Here is a 15147-nt window from a genome sequence, read left to right as displayed (position 1 = left end):
GGAAGGGTGATCTAAGTAGAGAGAGTAAGGAGAAACTGACCAGGGATGAGTCTGGTGGGGCTCAGACTGCATAGGCATTGCAGTCCAGAGGTAGGCAAAGTTTTTCTATAAAAGGCCAGATAAATAACATTTTCAGCTTTACCAGCTATACAGTTTCTGCCACAACTCTCGAACCTTGCTACTGCAGGTGTCGGCTACACAGTAGCAAAGGGGTGTGGCTAGATGCCCATAACATTTTATTTATAGACCCTGACATCAGGAATCCATGTGCTTTTTAAACTGAGATATTATAAATTACAAAACATAAAGTTCATATAATTCAGTGGTTTTAGTATATTTGCAAGGCTGTGCAGTCAACCCCATTACCTGATTCTGCAACATTTTCATCACCCCCGAAAGAAACCTCATACCCTTTAACGACAGCCAGTGGGAATCTCCCTTCCACCCCACTCCTTGGCAACCACTAATCTACTTTTCTCTCTCTATGGATTTGCCTATTTTCGACATGGCATATAAATGGAATCGTACAGTATGTATCTGCCTTCTTTCTGTTAGCTTATTTTCCAAGTTCATCCATGTGGCAGTATAAATCAGTATTTCATTCCTTTTTTTGGCTGAATAATATTCCTTTATACGGCTATACCACATTTTGTTTATCCATTTAGTTGATAGACACTTGGGTTGTTTCCACTTTTCGGCTATTATGAAAAATGCTGCTACAAACATTCATGCAAAGTTTTTGTGTGAACATATGTTTCCTATTCTCTTGGGTAGAGATACCTAGCAGTGGAATCGCTGGGTCATGTGGTAATTCTATCTTTAACACTTGGAGGAGCTGCCAAATGAAATTCATATACTTTTTACATGCCACAAAATATCATTCTTCTTTTAATTTTTTTCAACAATTTAATTGTGTAAACGCCTTTCTTAGCTAGTAGGCCATTACAAACACAGGAGGTGGGCTGGATGGAGCCCATGGGCCATAGTTTGCTGACCCCTGTGGTAGGCAGTGGAAGGAATTTAGATTTATTCTGGGTGTGATGGGCACACATATGTGTATTTCTAGGATTCTGGGGGAAGATGCTGATAAGGATGACTTAGATTGATGTAGGGTAGGGGACCTCATAACCTCCTTAAGCCACACTTGACATGGCTGCTGTTTAAAAGAAGTTCACCTTGAGGAAGTGATATTTGCCTCTTAAAGTTTCTCAAACCAGACGTCTCCTATCCCCCTTCTCCAATGGCTCTGCTCCCTCAACTGTCAGTTTATAAAAATGGTACCTATGTGGAAGGATCATTGGGGGGTTTGAATAAGTTGATGCATATACAACCCTGAGAACAGTGCCTGGCACAGGACTAGACCTGTATAAGCAGTTGCTATTATTATTTTTAATATTATTATTGATGTTGTTGCTGTTATTATTAGTCTCAACTCAGGCCTCATCCTTTTCCCCCTGGAGGATCACAACTAGTCTCTCACTCCAATCTCTTTCCAGAATCCACCATTCCCCAAGTGTTCTTCTAACACTCCAATCTGACCCTGTCCTTCCTCTGCTCCAGACCTTCAATGGCTCCTTAGTGCCCTTGGCATTTGAGGCCCATCATGGCTGTGTCTCTGCCCCTTTCTCTGGGCACCTGTTTTGTGGCTGTGGCCCATATTTTGGCTATATAGATGGATCAGTTCAGTGCTCCCTGTCCAACCCTTTGGCCATGCTGTTCTCTCTGCCTGTGGTGGTATAACTGTGTACTCTTCTCCTCAGGTCTCATCCTATAGGACCCGGGTGAAGGCCATTCTTCCAGGGAGCTTTCCTTGACTTCCCCTGCCCCTCCCCCTGTCCCTGTCCCTGCCTCTCCCCTAGGTGGGTTGGTCCCTTTTCTGGAACTGAGCTACTACTTTCCTTACTGCACATATCACCATGTATGTGACTAATGACCAATGTCCATATTTACCTTCCCCAATTACACTCTGAACTCCCCAACTGGAGATTAGGGAAGGGGGGCAAACAGGAAGTGGATTCATCTCTGGGGTCTCTACACCCAGCCAAGGCCCAGCATGCAAGGGGCTTCAAAAAATGGAATTTAGTTCAGGACTTAGCAGAGAGGAGAGGGCAGGGGATGGCTGTGAAATGGGGGAGACTGGGACTGGCAAGAGGGACCCAGTGCTAACGGATCAAGGGCACCCTCTGCTCTCCAGGCCTCTCCTTGGTGGTGGGCTTGGTTCTCTACATTTCCAGCATCAATGATGAGGTCATGAACAGGCCCAGCAGTTCTGAGCAGTATTTCCACTATCGCTACGGGTGGTCTTTTGCCTTCGCTGCTTCATCCTTCCTACTCAAAGAGGTGATGTCTGTGGGGCCCAGACATGAATGGGGAGGGGTCTCATTCCTGGATCCAGGAGTTAGAGGAAATTGGGGGGTGTATACTCTGGGTTTTAGAGATAGGTGGTAGTCGAGGGCCTCACCTCTGGGTCCTGGAGGAGCGGTCTGGGAGTTCCCAACTTCTGGGTCCTGGGTGTGGGGAGGAGCTGATAGCCTGGACTCCCGGGTCTGAGAGAGGAGGGGCTGGGGGTCTGGAGCCTTGGGCGTCCTTGGGAGCTCGAGCCAGCCTCTGGGACTCTGATCCTGCGTTGCCACAGGGGGCTGGCGTCATGTCGGTGTACTTGTTCACCAAGCGCTACGCAGAGGAGGAGATGTACCGCCCGCACCCGGCCTTCTACCGCCCGCGTCTCAGCGACTGCTCCGACTACTCGGGCCAGTTTCTGCAGCCCGAGGCGTGGCGCCGGGGCCGCAGCCCCTCCGACATCTCCAGCGACGTCTCCATCCAGATGACGCAGAACTACCCTCCCGCCATCAAGTACCCGGACCACCTGCACATCTCCACCTCGCCCTGCTGAGGCCAGCCCCTCCTCGGAGCGCCTCCACCTCCTCCTCCTCCTCCTCTCCTCCTCCTCCTCCTCCTCCTCCTCCTCCTCCTCCTCCTCCTCCTCCTCCTCCTCAGGGGCATCCGGGCCCCCAGCCGGGCTCCCTCCCTCGGGGCTTCTCCATCCCGACTGGAGGATGCCTCGCAAGCTTTAGCCCCGCCCCGCCCTGTGGCCCCGCCCCTCGCCCTGGCCCCTCCTACTTTCCAAGGGCTCCTCCCCCCTCCGGGCCTTTCGACCTCCGCGGTCCGGTCCCTCGCAGACAGCCCCTCCCCCTCCCCCCCGGCTCCGCCCCTCCCCTGCGGATCCGGGGCGGCGGACCTCCCCACGGTGCGCACCCCGCGCCCGGGGGCCCCCACGCTGCGCCCCACGGCCTCCCCTCTCGCCGCCGGAGCTCCGGGCTGGAGAGTAGGTTCGGCAGCCGCCTGGAATGCCAACCGTTCTCTTCTCCCCTCGGCCCCGACTTCTCTCCTTCCCCGCCCAGTCTCCTCTCCGGAGCTTGGGGGCCCTCGGGTGCAGCGTCCGCAGCTGCAGAGTGGGGTGAGGGGCTGGAGGCCCGGGCATGGTTTAACCTGGTGTCCCCACCACACACACACACACACACACACACACACACACACACACACACAGAGTTCTCTGCTTCTCCGGGAGGCCCCATTCTTCCTCGCCGGCTGGGCTCTTGGCCTTCTGAAGGTCACCTGCCTTTGAGGGGGCGCCGTCGGAAGGATGTCCTTCCTCTCTCAGCTGCCCTGGGCTTCTCTTTTTCCTCTTCCTCCTTTCTACCCGCTCATCCAAAGCCCCTAGGTGCATCTAGCCCCGCACACCCGCGACAGGGATGGAGACCCTAGGGTGGAGGAAAGTCCTCCGTGCCATTTCCACACCTGTGCCGGCCTCTTCCCCCTCGAGGCCCCGTCGGGGGAGGGAGAGGTAGTAGCGGGGGTCGAAACCCCCCAAACCTCGAAGTCTTCCATTTTCTGGCACTCCCCCTCATTGAGGTCCCTCTTCCCATCTCAGACCCCCAACTCTGGCCTCTTTCAAAGGTCCGTCCGCCCCCTGGGACAGATTTGGGGGGAAGATCACCGGAAACTCGCCCTCCCCCTGATTAGGGCAGAGGGGGTGAGGTAGCACAGTGCTGTACACGGAACCGGAAAGGCCCCCGGGGTGGGGGGAGGGGGGCAGGGCAGGGACGGGGGCTTTTAGTTTGCATCTTAGGTGGGAGGGGGGAGGGGGGACCGCAGCAGTTAACTTGTCCTTACGCAGCGATTTTTAACGAGGCTGGGGGGAGGGGGGCTTGAGGGTGGGGAAGGGATGGGGTGGGGTGGGGGGCCCTGGCTCTGTTATTTGCCGTGTATCATATGTAAATACCGACAGAAACTTCAATAAACTTTATTTCAAACACGTCTCCGCCTGCCCAGGGAGAGGGGATTGGATACGGTCCGTCCAGGTCTCTGCCCCTGGGGTGGGGGCCTTGAGTCCTGCAGAATAAGGTCAGATTGGTCTTTGTTAAGTTGCTTAATCATCATAATTATTAACAGCAGCACTTTATAATTCAGTCCGTGTAAAGCATGTAGGACAGCAAATGACACCCGTCAGGATCAATAAAAATTAACTGTTGCTGTTACCATGACCACTTAGAGTACTCTTACTATTGCTTGCCTTCCTTCTACATTTATTGCCTCATTTGATTTTCTCCCCAAGCTTACTTGTTGAATTTACTGAAGTCATTTTGCAGATAGGGCCATGGAAGCGAAATGACTCACCCAGGGTCACATAGGTAGAAACTGGCAGAGGCAGAGCTGAAAGTAGGTTTCTCTGGTGCCAAAACTTGAGCTTTCTTCCCCCCTTCCGCCCCTTTGCACTGGAGAGCAGTGGTTCTCCTAATGTTTGAATCCATCCCTCTGTTGAGAAATCACTGCTCCATTTATTGCACACCTACTATGAGCTGCACACTTTCATCCCAAACGTGATCTCAGGAGATGTTCCCAGCAGCCTGGTATCAGAAGCTCCCAAGCGGGCCCTAAGATCTGAGATCTCACCTACTCCACTGAGGGGTTGAAAACAGCCTGAGTGTTTAATAAGCTTCTTGAAGTGTCTGGAAAAGGAAACAATGCTAGCCCTTTGGCTCTTTGCCTTTTTGGGATTTAGGCTCTTGGGGGGCAATCAGAACGGCTCCCACAATCATGACCACATTCACCAAGCTATTATTAGGTGTCAGACACTGTGCTAAGCGCTTTCCATGTTGTTAGTTCATTGGATTCTCCCAAACCTGTGAGCTAGGCATTGCAAACAGTCCCGTCTTGTAGATGAAGAAACTGGCACTCTCAGGGAGATAAGATCCCCCAGCTGGTGAGATGCAAAGGAGAATTTCCACCCAGGCCTGTCCAATTCCAGAACCTCCTCTCTCAGCCACCATATTTCAGCCACCATGACTTTGATGCAAACTCATCCTGTGACCTTGAGAAGTCTTTTAATCTCTGGGGTTTTAGTTTCTTTTTCTATAAAAAGGAGGGAGGATGGGCTAGAAGGACTCCAAATCCCTCTGGAACCAGAAGAGTGGTGGAGGCAGGTTAGCAGGAAAGAATAAGATTCAGCAGGAACTGACTCCCTGAGGGAAATATTCTGAGTCATTTCCAATGGTTTCAGGAATTTCTGGAGGTCATGCTTGAGATCTGGGATGGCAAAGATGTTTCAGCTTCTTTGTCAAGACGAATCGATTCCTAGTGGCTGCCTGGAGCATGATATTGAGAAGGATTTTGAATATCTATCTGCTCAGTGGAAGAGGATGTCCCCATTGTTTGGGTTGATTGGTGCTGTCTGCCAGCCTGATTAATTGGTGCTGTCTGTCTTGCCTGCAGAAATGGCACTTTTGGTACAAGTGCTGGACATCTGCTTATTTCTCCAGAATTTAGCAATCTAATGTCCTAAAGTCTATGTTCTTTTAAAAAAGAATCAACCTAGGTTTTTTGTTTTTTTGGGGTGTTGTTGTTGTTGTTACTGTTTGGTTGTGTTTTGCTTTTTTACATTTTGAAAATGGAATGGGAATATGCCAGAGTGGCTCAGTCAGTTAAGTGTCTGCCTTTACCTCAGGTCATGATCCCGGGGTCCTGGGATCACCCCACATCAGGCTCTCTGCTCAGCGGGGAGTATGCTTCTCCCTTTCCCTCTCCCTCTGCCTCTGTGCTCTCACTCTCTCTCTCTCTCTCTCAAATAAATAAAGTCTTAAAAAACAAAAATGGAATGCGATCTTAAAAATTTGTTTATCTTTAAAAAAAAAATGCTGTGAAGGGCAGCCCCGGTGGCTCAGCGGCTTAGTGCCATCTTCAGCCCAGGGCATGATCCTGGAGACCGGGGATCGAGTCCCGCGTCAGGCTCCCTGCATGGAGCCTGCTTCCCTCTGCTTGTGTCTCTGCCTCTCTCTCTCTCTCTCTGTGTGTGTCTCTCATGAATAAATAAACAAAATCTTAAAAAAAAATGCTGTGAAGAGTCAGTCCTACTTCTGACCTCTTGACATCCAGAAGTCCCCATCACCCTCACATATTATCATCTTACCATACACAATTTCAAGAATCTATTTGCATATTGAAGTATATACATGTGTGTTTAAATCCACACACAGGTGAGTATGTAGCACATATATGTTTATTTGACACAGCACTTATCATTGTATACACACAGTTCTGCACCTCCCAATTTCACATGGCAATGTATTATGGAGAGTATTTAGTATCAGTTATATAATTCTACCTTATTGTTTTTCAAGGATGCTTAATAATGAGTTTGCATAAATTAAATTGCATAATTTATTGACTGTTTCCTATGTGTCAGCCACTTTTCATTCAATAACCCAAGGAAGTTGGTGCTTTTCTTTTCATCCCTATTTTATAAATGAGATCCTAGAGGCACAGAGAGGTGAATTAATCATTTCCTGGTCACACAGCTAGTAAGTGTGGTCAAGCTAAGATTTGAATCCTGGGCGTCTTCCGAACCTACCATGCTTAACCACCAAGCTAAATACCTCCAAGTATGCTGAAGCCACATAGTTCCATCTATTTACGTATCATCAGTTTTTGTTTAAGAAGCCTCCAGGTTGAACTGAAGACCTTGAGATGGAGAGTTGCATGCTCTACCGATTGAGCCAGCAAGGTGCCCCATCTATCATCATTCTATACCATGTTACTCAGTTAGTTAATTTATAGAATAATACTACACACGTTAGTGGTCTCAAAGTGTGGCCTAGGGACCCTGGGGCATGCCTGAGACCTGTTTAAGGGGTTCATGAGGCCTAAACCACTTTTACAAGAATACTAAGATATCATTTACCTTTTTCACTTGTAGTCTCTCATGAACTGAATGTATAGGGTCCAGAGTCTTTTTGGGGCTTCACAACAGGGGGTACCACAATAGATTGAATGTAGAAGCAGATATGAGAAACCTACTTTCTTCTAGTAGCACAAACATTGAATAGATTCTCAAAACTATAAGTCAGCACCACTCTATTTTTGCATGTGTTTGGGAAAATACAATTATTTTTCACTAAATAAGTTGTCTATGTAAACATGCAATGAGTTTGTTATCATTTTACCGAAATTAATACAGATTTTTAAGTCTCCTTTATTTGAATTTTGAATATGTTACATATCAATAGATGTAACACACATAAACAAACACCATTGGGATCCCTTGCAAATTTTTAAGCATATAGAGGGGTCCTGAGACCAGACATGTCCTTTTGTTTTTGTTTTGTTTTTTTGAGACCAGACATGTTAAGCATTGCTGCTGTTTGTCACGGAGGCAGCAGCACATCAGATAGAGACTCAACTCATTTTTTCATTAGCTGTGTGTATGCCTTGAATGGAGCAATAAACCCATTTTTATTACAAATTTAATACCTGGGGATCCCTGGGTGGCTCAGCGGTTTGGTGCCTGCCTTTGGCCTGGGGCGCGATACTGGAGTTCCGGGATAGAGTCCTGCATCGGGCTCCCGGCATGGAACCTGCTTCTTTCTCTGCCTGTGTCTCTGCCTCTCTCTCTCTCTGTGTCTATCATGAATAAATAAGTAAAAAGTAAAATCTTAAAAAAAAAAACAACAACAAATTTAATACCTAACCTTAAATTTCAAAATAAGCAGCAGAGAAGGATGGAAAGGAAAAAAATGCCTTTCATCTTCTCAAGGATCCCAACCCCAGCCTCATTTTCCAGAGTGATTGTTCTCAGTTTCTTCTAGATCAGTGGTTCTTCATGGGGGTGATTATGCCCCCAGGGGGGCGAGGGAGGAACATCAGGCAATGTCTCTCTGTGGGGGACACTTTTGGGCATCACAGTTGGGGAGGGGGTGCTGTTGGCCTCTGGTGGGTAGAGGACAGGGATGCTGCTCTGTCCTCCTCTGAGGCACAGGATGACGCCCACCACAAATAGTGATCTGGTCCAAGATGTAACTAACTGGTGCTCAGGTTGAGGAAATCTGCCTTAGACAATATCTATGCAATCACACACTCTCTCTGGCTTTTTGTTTTGTTTTGTTTTATTTTTTATTGACATGGATGAGATTTTGTTAAATCTGTCAATAGGCAGTGACTCTTAACTGGTAGGGGATTACAAGCCCCTTTAAGAACCAGATAAGGGACACACCTGGGTGGCTCAGTGGTTTGGTGCCTGCCTTCAACCCAGTGTGTGATCCTGGAGACCCGGAATCGAGGCCCACATTGGGCTCCCTGCATGGAGCCTGCTTCTCTCTCTCTGCCTCTCTCTCTGCCTGTGTCTCTGCCTCTCTCTCTGTATCTCTCATTAATTAAAAATAAATAAAATCTTTAAAAAGGAAAAAAGAACCAGATAAAAGCTATGGGCCTCCAGAAAAGAGTACCCACATTCACTAAATGTCAAAGGCAATTTTCAGAGCTTCACAGACACCCTCCGAAAACCCTGCCAGAATTCCTGGAATGTATGATTTTGTTTGTTTTTGTTTTTTAAAGATTTTATTTATTTATTCATGAGACACACACACACACACAGAGAGAGAGAGAGAGAGAGAGAGAGAGAGGCAGAGACACAGGCAGAGGGAGAAGCAGGTTCCATGCAGGGAGCCCGATGTGGGACTCGATCCCAGGTCTCCAGGATCAAGCCCCAGGCTGAAGGCAGCCCTAAGCCGCTGAGCCACCTAGGCTGCCCCAGATGTATGATTCTGAATCATAGTCCCAGGACATCCCATCTTGAGTGAGATCACTACCCATACCCCATCCCCATCCCCATCCCCTTTACAGACAACAGGACAAGGTGCCCAGAGCACAGGGGTTTTTTGGTTCTGGAACCCTTAGCGAGGCAAGGAAAAACAAGGATTGGAACTCAGACCACCTGATTTCTCAGCACTGGAATATTTCCACTTCACCCTGAATGAGGACATTTTAGAAACGCTGATCTTCTCTTCCTGGTACAGCGGGAAAACACGCCACCACCACTCTGTTCCTCTTGAGAAAACACAAAGGCCCCAGCTGTTGTTGATGAGATACACTCAAGCACCTGGGAGAACGCACACTCAGGATATGAGGCGGGAGAGGATGGACAGGGATGGGAGGTTGTCATTGGCTGCCAAAGGACTCTAGAATATGTATCCACTTGCTCCCTGAATCTTTCAATGTTTTCTCCATCCATCTCCATCCATCCATTCAGCACCTGCAGACCGAGGCTTCTTATCTACCAAAACTGGGCACTAGAGGATATGGAAGTGAACTAGCCCTGTGCCTGTCTCAAACAGCCCCCACTCTGCTGGAGGAGACAGACTGACATGCAATCGCTATGCAGGCTATTTACCCTGCTCTGACAGGGGCATGACAATTACAGCTCTAGCCCCTGATGCAGCCTTGGGAGGTCAGGGAAGGCTTCCCAGAGGAAGGAGCATTCTAGTTGAGTCTTTATGTGAAAGATAGAAGAAGATCCCAAGAGACAGAAGAGGTGGAAGGTGATTCCAGGTGAGGGAGCCACACCCAGGAGCCTCAGAAGTGCAAAGGAGCTGAGCAGAGTGGGGAAAACCACTCCAGTCTGCAGGAGGCAGCAGTGGGGATGGCATAGGACAAGACTGGTACTATTGGCAAAGAACAGGGGTGAAGAGCTTATATTTTCCCCTGAAGGCAATAGGGAGCCATAGGAGAATTTTGAGGACAGGGAAAGGTCAGTTCTGAATGTTAGAGTGTCTTTAGAGGCTGAGAGAAAATCAGGCTGGAGGGAGACCAGTGACATTGTCTGGTGGCATAGTCCCGGCAAGAGGAGGACAGAAGGAAGGGGATGGATATGAAAGGGATCCAAGAGGGAGAAGAGAGGAACCCGCACATAAGAACGCTAGTGGTGGGAGTGAGAGAGGGGGCGACACGGAGAGGGGGCATTAATGCAACACTGGCTGAGCAGCACCTGTGTGACCTTCACAGTGCAATGTGATGTACAGAGTCTATCAGTTATCTGCTGCTGTGTAACAAAGTACCACAGATGCCATGGCTTAAAGCAGCATGTACTTATTATCTCACATTTTCCATGACTCAGGAACCTAATAAAGTGCCCTGGGATCCAGGGTTTCCCAAGGCTGCAGTCAAGATGCTGGCTGGCCGCATTCTCATCTGGAAGTTTGATTAGGGAGAGATCCACTGTCAGGAGACAGAGATTATTTCCCTATGATTGCACAACTGACATTCCCATGTTCTTGCTAGCAGATGCCATCCTCCGGTCTTCACCACATGGCCTTCTCTGTAACAGGGCAGTTTGCTTCTGTGGGACAGCAGGAGAATCACTTGCTCTGAATCTCTGCCACTTCTTGATGCTTTTCAAAGATATTGTCTGATTAGGTTAGGCTCATCCAGGATAACCTTCCTTTTGATTAGCTACAAGTCAGTTGATTAGGGATCTTAGTTACTTATGCAAAATCTCTTCATCTTGCCATATAATATAATCTACTCAGGGGGATGACACCTTACCCTATTCACAAGTTTGCCCATACTCAAGAGGAGGGGATTCAACGGGTGTGTACAAGGTGGGGGGAAGATTTGGGGAGTCATTTTAGAGTTCTGCTAACCACATGGGACCAGGAGAAGCAAGGGTGGAGGGCCTCCTCAAGCATAGGAGCTTAGCAGACTTATCTGAGTCTGCAGCCTCTAGGTCTCTAGGTCAACTCCATGGGAGACTTTGGATAATGTGACATGAATTCATGAGCAAATCTAGGAATGAGATCTGAAAAGGGGTCATCACCTATACCTTCTGTGACATCCCTTCTGAAGGTACTTCTATGAACTGAAGGGTTGATCAGTGGGTCTAACATTTCTGTCTTACAACACAAAGTCCAGAGGTGCTATCTCATTTCGCAAAAGGATAAATATAGGATCCAGAAATTCCACTCCTAGGTATATCCCCAAGAGATGTGAAAACATATGTCCGAGGTGCCTGGCTGACTCAGTTGGTGGAACGAACATGTGACATCTTGATCCCAAGGTTGTGAGTTTGAGCCCCACGCTGGGTATAGAGATTGCTTAACAATGTATAACCTTTAGGGGCACCTGGGTGGCTCAGTCAGTTAAGCACCTGCCTTCAGTTCAAGTCATGATCTTGGGGTCTTGGGATCAAGCCCCATGTCAGTCTTCCTGCTCAGTGGGGAATCTGCTTCTTCCTCTCCCTCTGCATGCCCCCACCCAGTTCATGTTCTTTCTCTCTCTCAAATAAATAAATAGGATCTTTTTAAAAAATACAAATAAATCCTTTAAAAAAATAAAATATTAAGAAAACCCAAACATATGCCCATGTAAAAACTTAAACACAGATGTTCATGGCAGCATTATGTACAATAGCCCAAATGGGGAAAAGATCCAAATATACAACAGATAAGTAAAATGTAATATTTTCATACAATGGGATGATATTCGTCAATAAAAGGAAATGAAGTACTGATACATATTATTACATGGATGAACCTTGAAGATTTTATGCTTAGTAAAAGAAGCTAGATACAAATAAACTATGATTCCATTTGTATGAAATGTCCAGAATAGTCAAATCTATAGATTTGTGACTGGCCTAGGGCTTAGTTCAGTGGTGGGGGATGATGGCCAGCTAAGGGGTGTGTGGTATCCCCTTCAGGCTAACAAGAATGCTCTGAAATGGATCTAAACTCGATGGGTCCCCCATTCTGTGATTATAGCTAAAAGCCACTGAGTGGTACACTTTACATGGGTGAATTGTATGGTATGTGGATCCTATTGCAATAAAGCTACTAAAAAGAAACCAGATATATGCCCTCTGAAACAGGCAATCATGATGTAAAGTCTATCACTTACTGCCACAAAATTAACTGATAGAAGAACTAAAAATATTTATATGGGGAGACAGGGAGGGAAAAGTGAGGTCTACATGAGCTAAATCCTTATCTCGCTGAGAAAAAGAATCTATAATGTGTAATGCTGACACATCCAGAAAATAATTATTATTTAGGGATGGAAAGGCAAGTAAGAGAATAAACAGCTAAACACAAACGTTAAGAGGCTTTTCCAAAAAGGAAAAAGATTTGAGGGGTGCCTGGATGGATCAGTTGATTAAGCATCTGTCTTTGGCTTAGATCATGATCCCAGGGTCCTAGGATCCAGTCCCTACTCAGCAGGGAGCCTGCTTCTCCCTCTCCCTCTGCCCCCCACTTGTGCTTGCTCTGTCCAGTGCTCTCTATCAAATAAATAAATAAAATCTTTAAAAAAGAAAAGGAACAGGATTTGAGATAGGACAGACTGAATTCTTATTATAACCCCCTCCTACTATCATCTGGCGGGTAGAGTCCAGTGATGCTGCTGGACACCCCAAAGTGCGCGCCAGATGACCCCCACCACAGAGAATTACCCAGAGAGTGTCACTAGTTCCCAAGTGTAGAAACCCTGGCTTGTTTTATTATCTTCAGAGTTTTGTTTTCACCCTTTGAAAGTTTCCGGTTTTGTTGTTTATTTTTAGCAGAGGAAACAGCACAGGCTCTGAGATCCGAAGCCTGGGCTCTGCTTGCCAATGTAATCACCTCCTACCTTGGTGATGTGCTTACCTCTCTCTGCCTCAGTCTACACACAAATGACTTGGAGTCTGTACTGTTCAGCGCTCAATGTATATCGGTTACCGCGCCTGTTCGCAGCTGTGTCCCTCTCCCTGGCAAAAGAGCAGAGGCGGAACAAATAGTTCTCAAGTGAATGAATTCCAGGCCCCTTCCCTTGTGGCTGGTGCTTCTTTGCTTCCAAACAAGGGGTGTCAGAATGCTTCTCTAAACGTCCCCCCCGCCCCCTGCTGGGGGCCATGGTGAGAATTAAGTAAACTGATCTCTAGAAACTCCAGTGGAAATGTGAGATGCTGGCCCCAGAAGGAAGTGGCCCCTCCAGAAGGAGGGGATTGGGTGCGTGGGGAAAATAGGTCTTCTCTGTCTCTGCCAGTCCCCCAAAGGAAGGAGCTGGCCCCAAAATGGCATGTTAAGTGGCTCTGAAGTTCATTATTGCTGACCGTCCCATCAAGCCCCACCAAGAGGCTGCTTCATCTCCAATTCTGCCTTTTATTCCCTGAGCAATTTGAGCAAATCGCGATACTGCTCCAAACCTCAGTTTGCTCATCTGTAATATGGGAACTTCAGTGCCCACATTACAAGGATTCTGCAAGAATTTGACCAGTCGTTGAAACATGTAAACTACCTAGCCCAAGTCTATGGTCATGGCTAGCTTTTAGTTTCGGATGGCATTTGCAGGAGGACAGGGTCCTGAAATAACTGCCTGCCTAGAGCAGTGTTCTAGGCCTTTTCTCATCAGTGTTCTTGATTCATTGGAGGCAGTTTATTTCCTGTGATAAATGACTGACTCTAGAAAAGAGGAAAGGTTTTGCCCAAGGTCACACACTGGCTACAGGCATCTCTAAGATTTGAATCCAAGACCAAACTTCTGACTCTCATCTCAGATTTTCCACTTCAAGTTGTTCCACCCCCTGCCCATTGGCGAGTTCTGGAACTCCAACAGTCATTAGTCTTAAAACTTTCAGAGCTGTCCTGCCCAGCCCTAGACAGATTTCTTTAAAACTTATTGCTACCCAAGCCTCTCACCTCCGGTTTATGTGCCCCCCCCACCATCCCCATCTCGGGGTGGAATCTAACTCCTGGAGTGAGGGGGGAGAGGAAATGTTGGTGAAACTAAGAGCTTGTATCCTCCGAACTTGAATAGAAGAGAATTTCATTTTCAGGGGCTCTTTGCCCTTGGCAGTGGTGGAGGGGGTGGGGGGGAAGGCCCGGGGAGGTGGGGCTGTCCCTTGGATTTGGGGAAAGGGGACAGCTCCTGGGGTCCTTTTGGAAAGGCCCTCCCCTCATTTCCGGCGCTGCTGCCAGCCTTGGCTGGGCGCCTGGATCCTGTTGCTATGACGACAGGAAGAGGCGGTGGCGGCGGCAGGCGATGCTGTGGAGAGATGGAGGCTAGTGGGGGTGGGGTGGTGGCTTTGAAATGAGGATGGGGGCAGGGAGCAGGGGCGCGGGCTGTGGTGGGGGAGAGGGTGCGGGTGTCCTAGATCTCTGACCTTCTTCGTCCATCGCAGCCTGGCCCCTCTTTCTTCTGATGCCTCCTCAGTGTGTCTCTGTGTCTCGTTCTCAGGGTCTCTCCCAGTCAGGCGCTCTCCACCTATCTCTCTCTCTGGGTCTCTGCCTCTCTCTCCTTCTGCACCTGCTTTTCCATGTCCAGCCACCTTCTACCCATCAGAGCCCTCTCCCCTAAATCCTCTTGTTATTTACTCTCGTCCATTCTCTCTCTCTCCATCTTTTTCTCTCTCTAGAGCATCCTTCTCTTTATTAAGACCTTGCCCCCACCCCCCATTTCTATCTTCCTTTCTCTCCCCCCTCCCCAGTCTCTGTCTCTTCCCATCTGTCTCTCCTCCTCCTCTCTGGATGACTCTGTCCCTGTCTCTTCTTTCCTTCTGTTATCCCATTCTGACCCCCCATCCGCTCCCGTACCCCATCCCCCATCAGTCCCCCAGCCTCTGGGTTTCTCTCTTTGTGACTCTGTCTCTGTCCCCTTCCCTCTCTGGATATTTCTCTGTGTGTGTGTCTCTCTCCAACTTCCTTCTGCCACCAGCCGCTGCCTCCCCCAAATTTCTCCCTCCCCCATTTCTGTTTCACAGTCTCTGGGCTTCTCTTTTTCCACTTCTCCTTGTCTCTCCCTGTCTCTCTCCCTCCCTCTCTGGGTCTCTCTCTCTCTCTTTTTCCTCAG

General features: G+C 48.2%; 1 protein-coding gene and 1 long non-coding RNA gene across 3 annotated transcripts in view; one reads left to right on the top strand and one right to left on the bottom strand.

Moving 5' to 3' along the window:
* The window catches only part of CACNG7 (calcium voltage-gated channel auxiliary subunit gamma 7), a 21484-nt gene extending 16940 nt beyond the window's left edge, over positions 1 to 4544 (top strand). The window contains exons 5-6 of the mRNA XM_072768183.1: positions 2195 to 2340; positions 2636 to 4544. Of these exons, the coding sequence (XP_072624284.1) occupies positions 2195 to 2340; positions 2636 to 2893 (404 nt within the window). The 3' untranslated portion in view covers positions 2894 to 4544. The remainder of the gene's footprint in view (positions 1 to 2194; positions 2341 to 2635) is intronic.
* LOC140600142 (uncharacterized) lies at positions 4288 to 15147 on the bottom strand. Of its 2 annotated transcripts, none has more exons than XR_012003325.1 (3): positions 14462 to 15147; positions 12966 to 13066; positions 4288 to 4392 (listed from the first exon to the last, which is right to left on the bottom strand). It is a non-coding gene; the product is annotated as an uncharacterized lncRNA (long non-coding RNA). The 2 variants fall into 2 exon arrangements; XR_012003327.1 differs by lacking the exon at positions 4288 to 4392 and adding an exon at positions 8031 to 10718.

The sequence above is a fragment of the Canis lupus genome, chromosome 1, assembly GCF_048164855.1.
Source record: "Canis lupus baileyi chromosome 1, mCanLup2.hap1, whole genome shotgun sequence".
NCBI lineage: Eukaryota > Metazoa > Chordata > Mammalia > Carnivora > Canidae > Canis > Canis lupus.
Note: the sequence above shows the minus strand (reverse complement) of the source record. Positions and strands in the feature narration are given on the sequence as shown.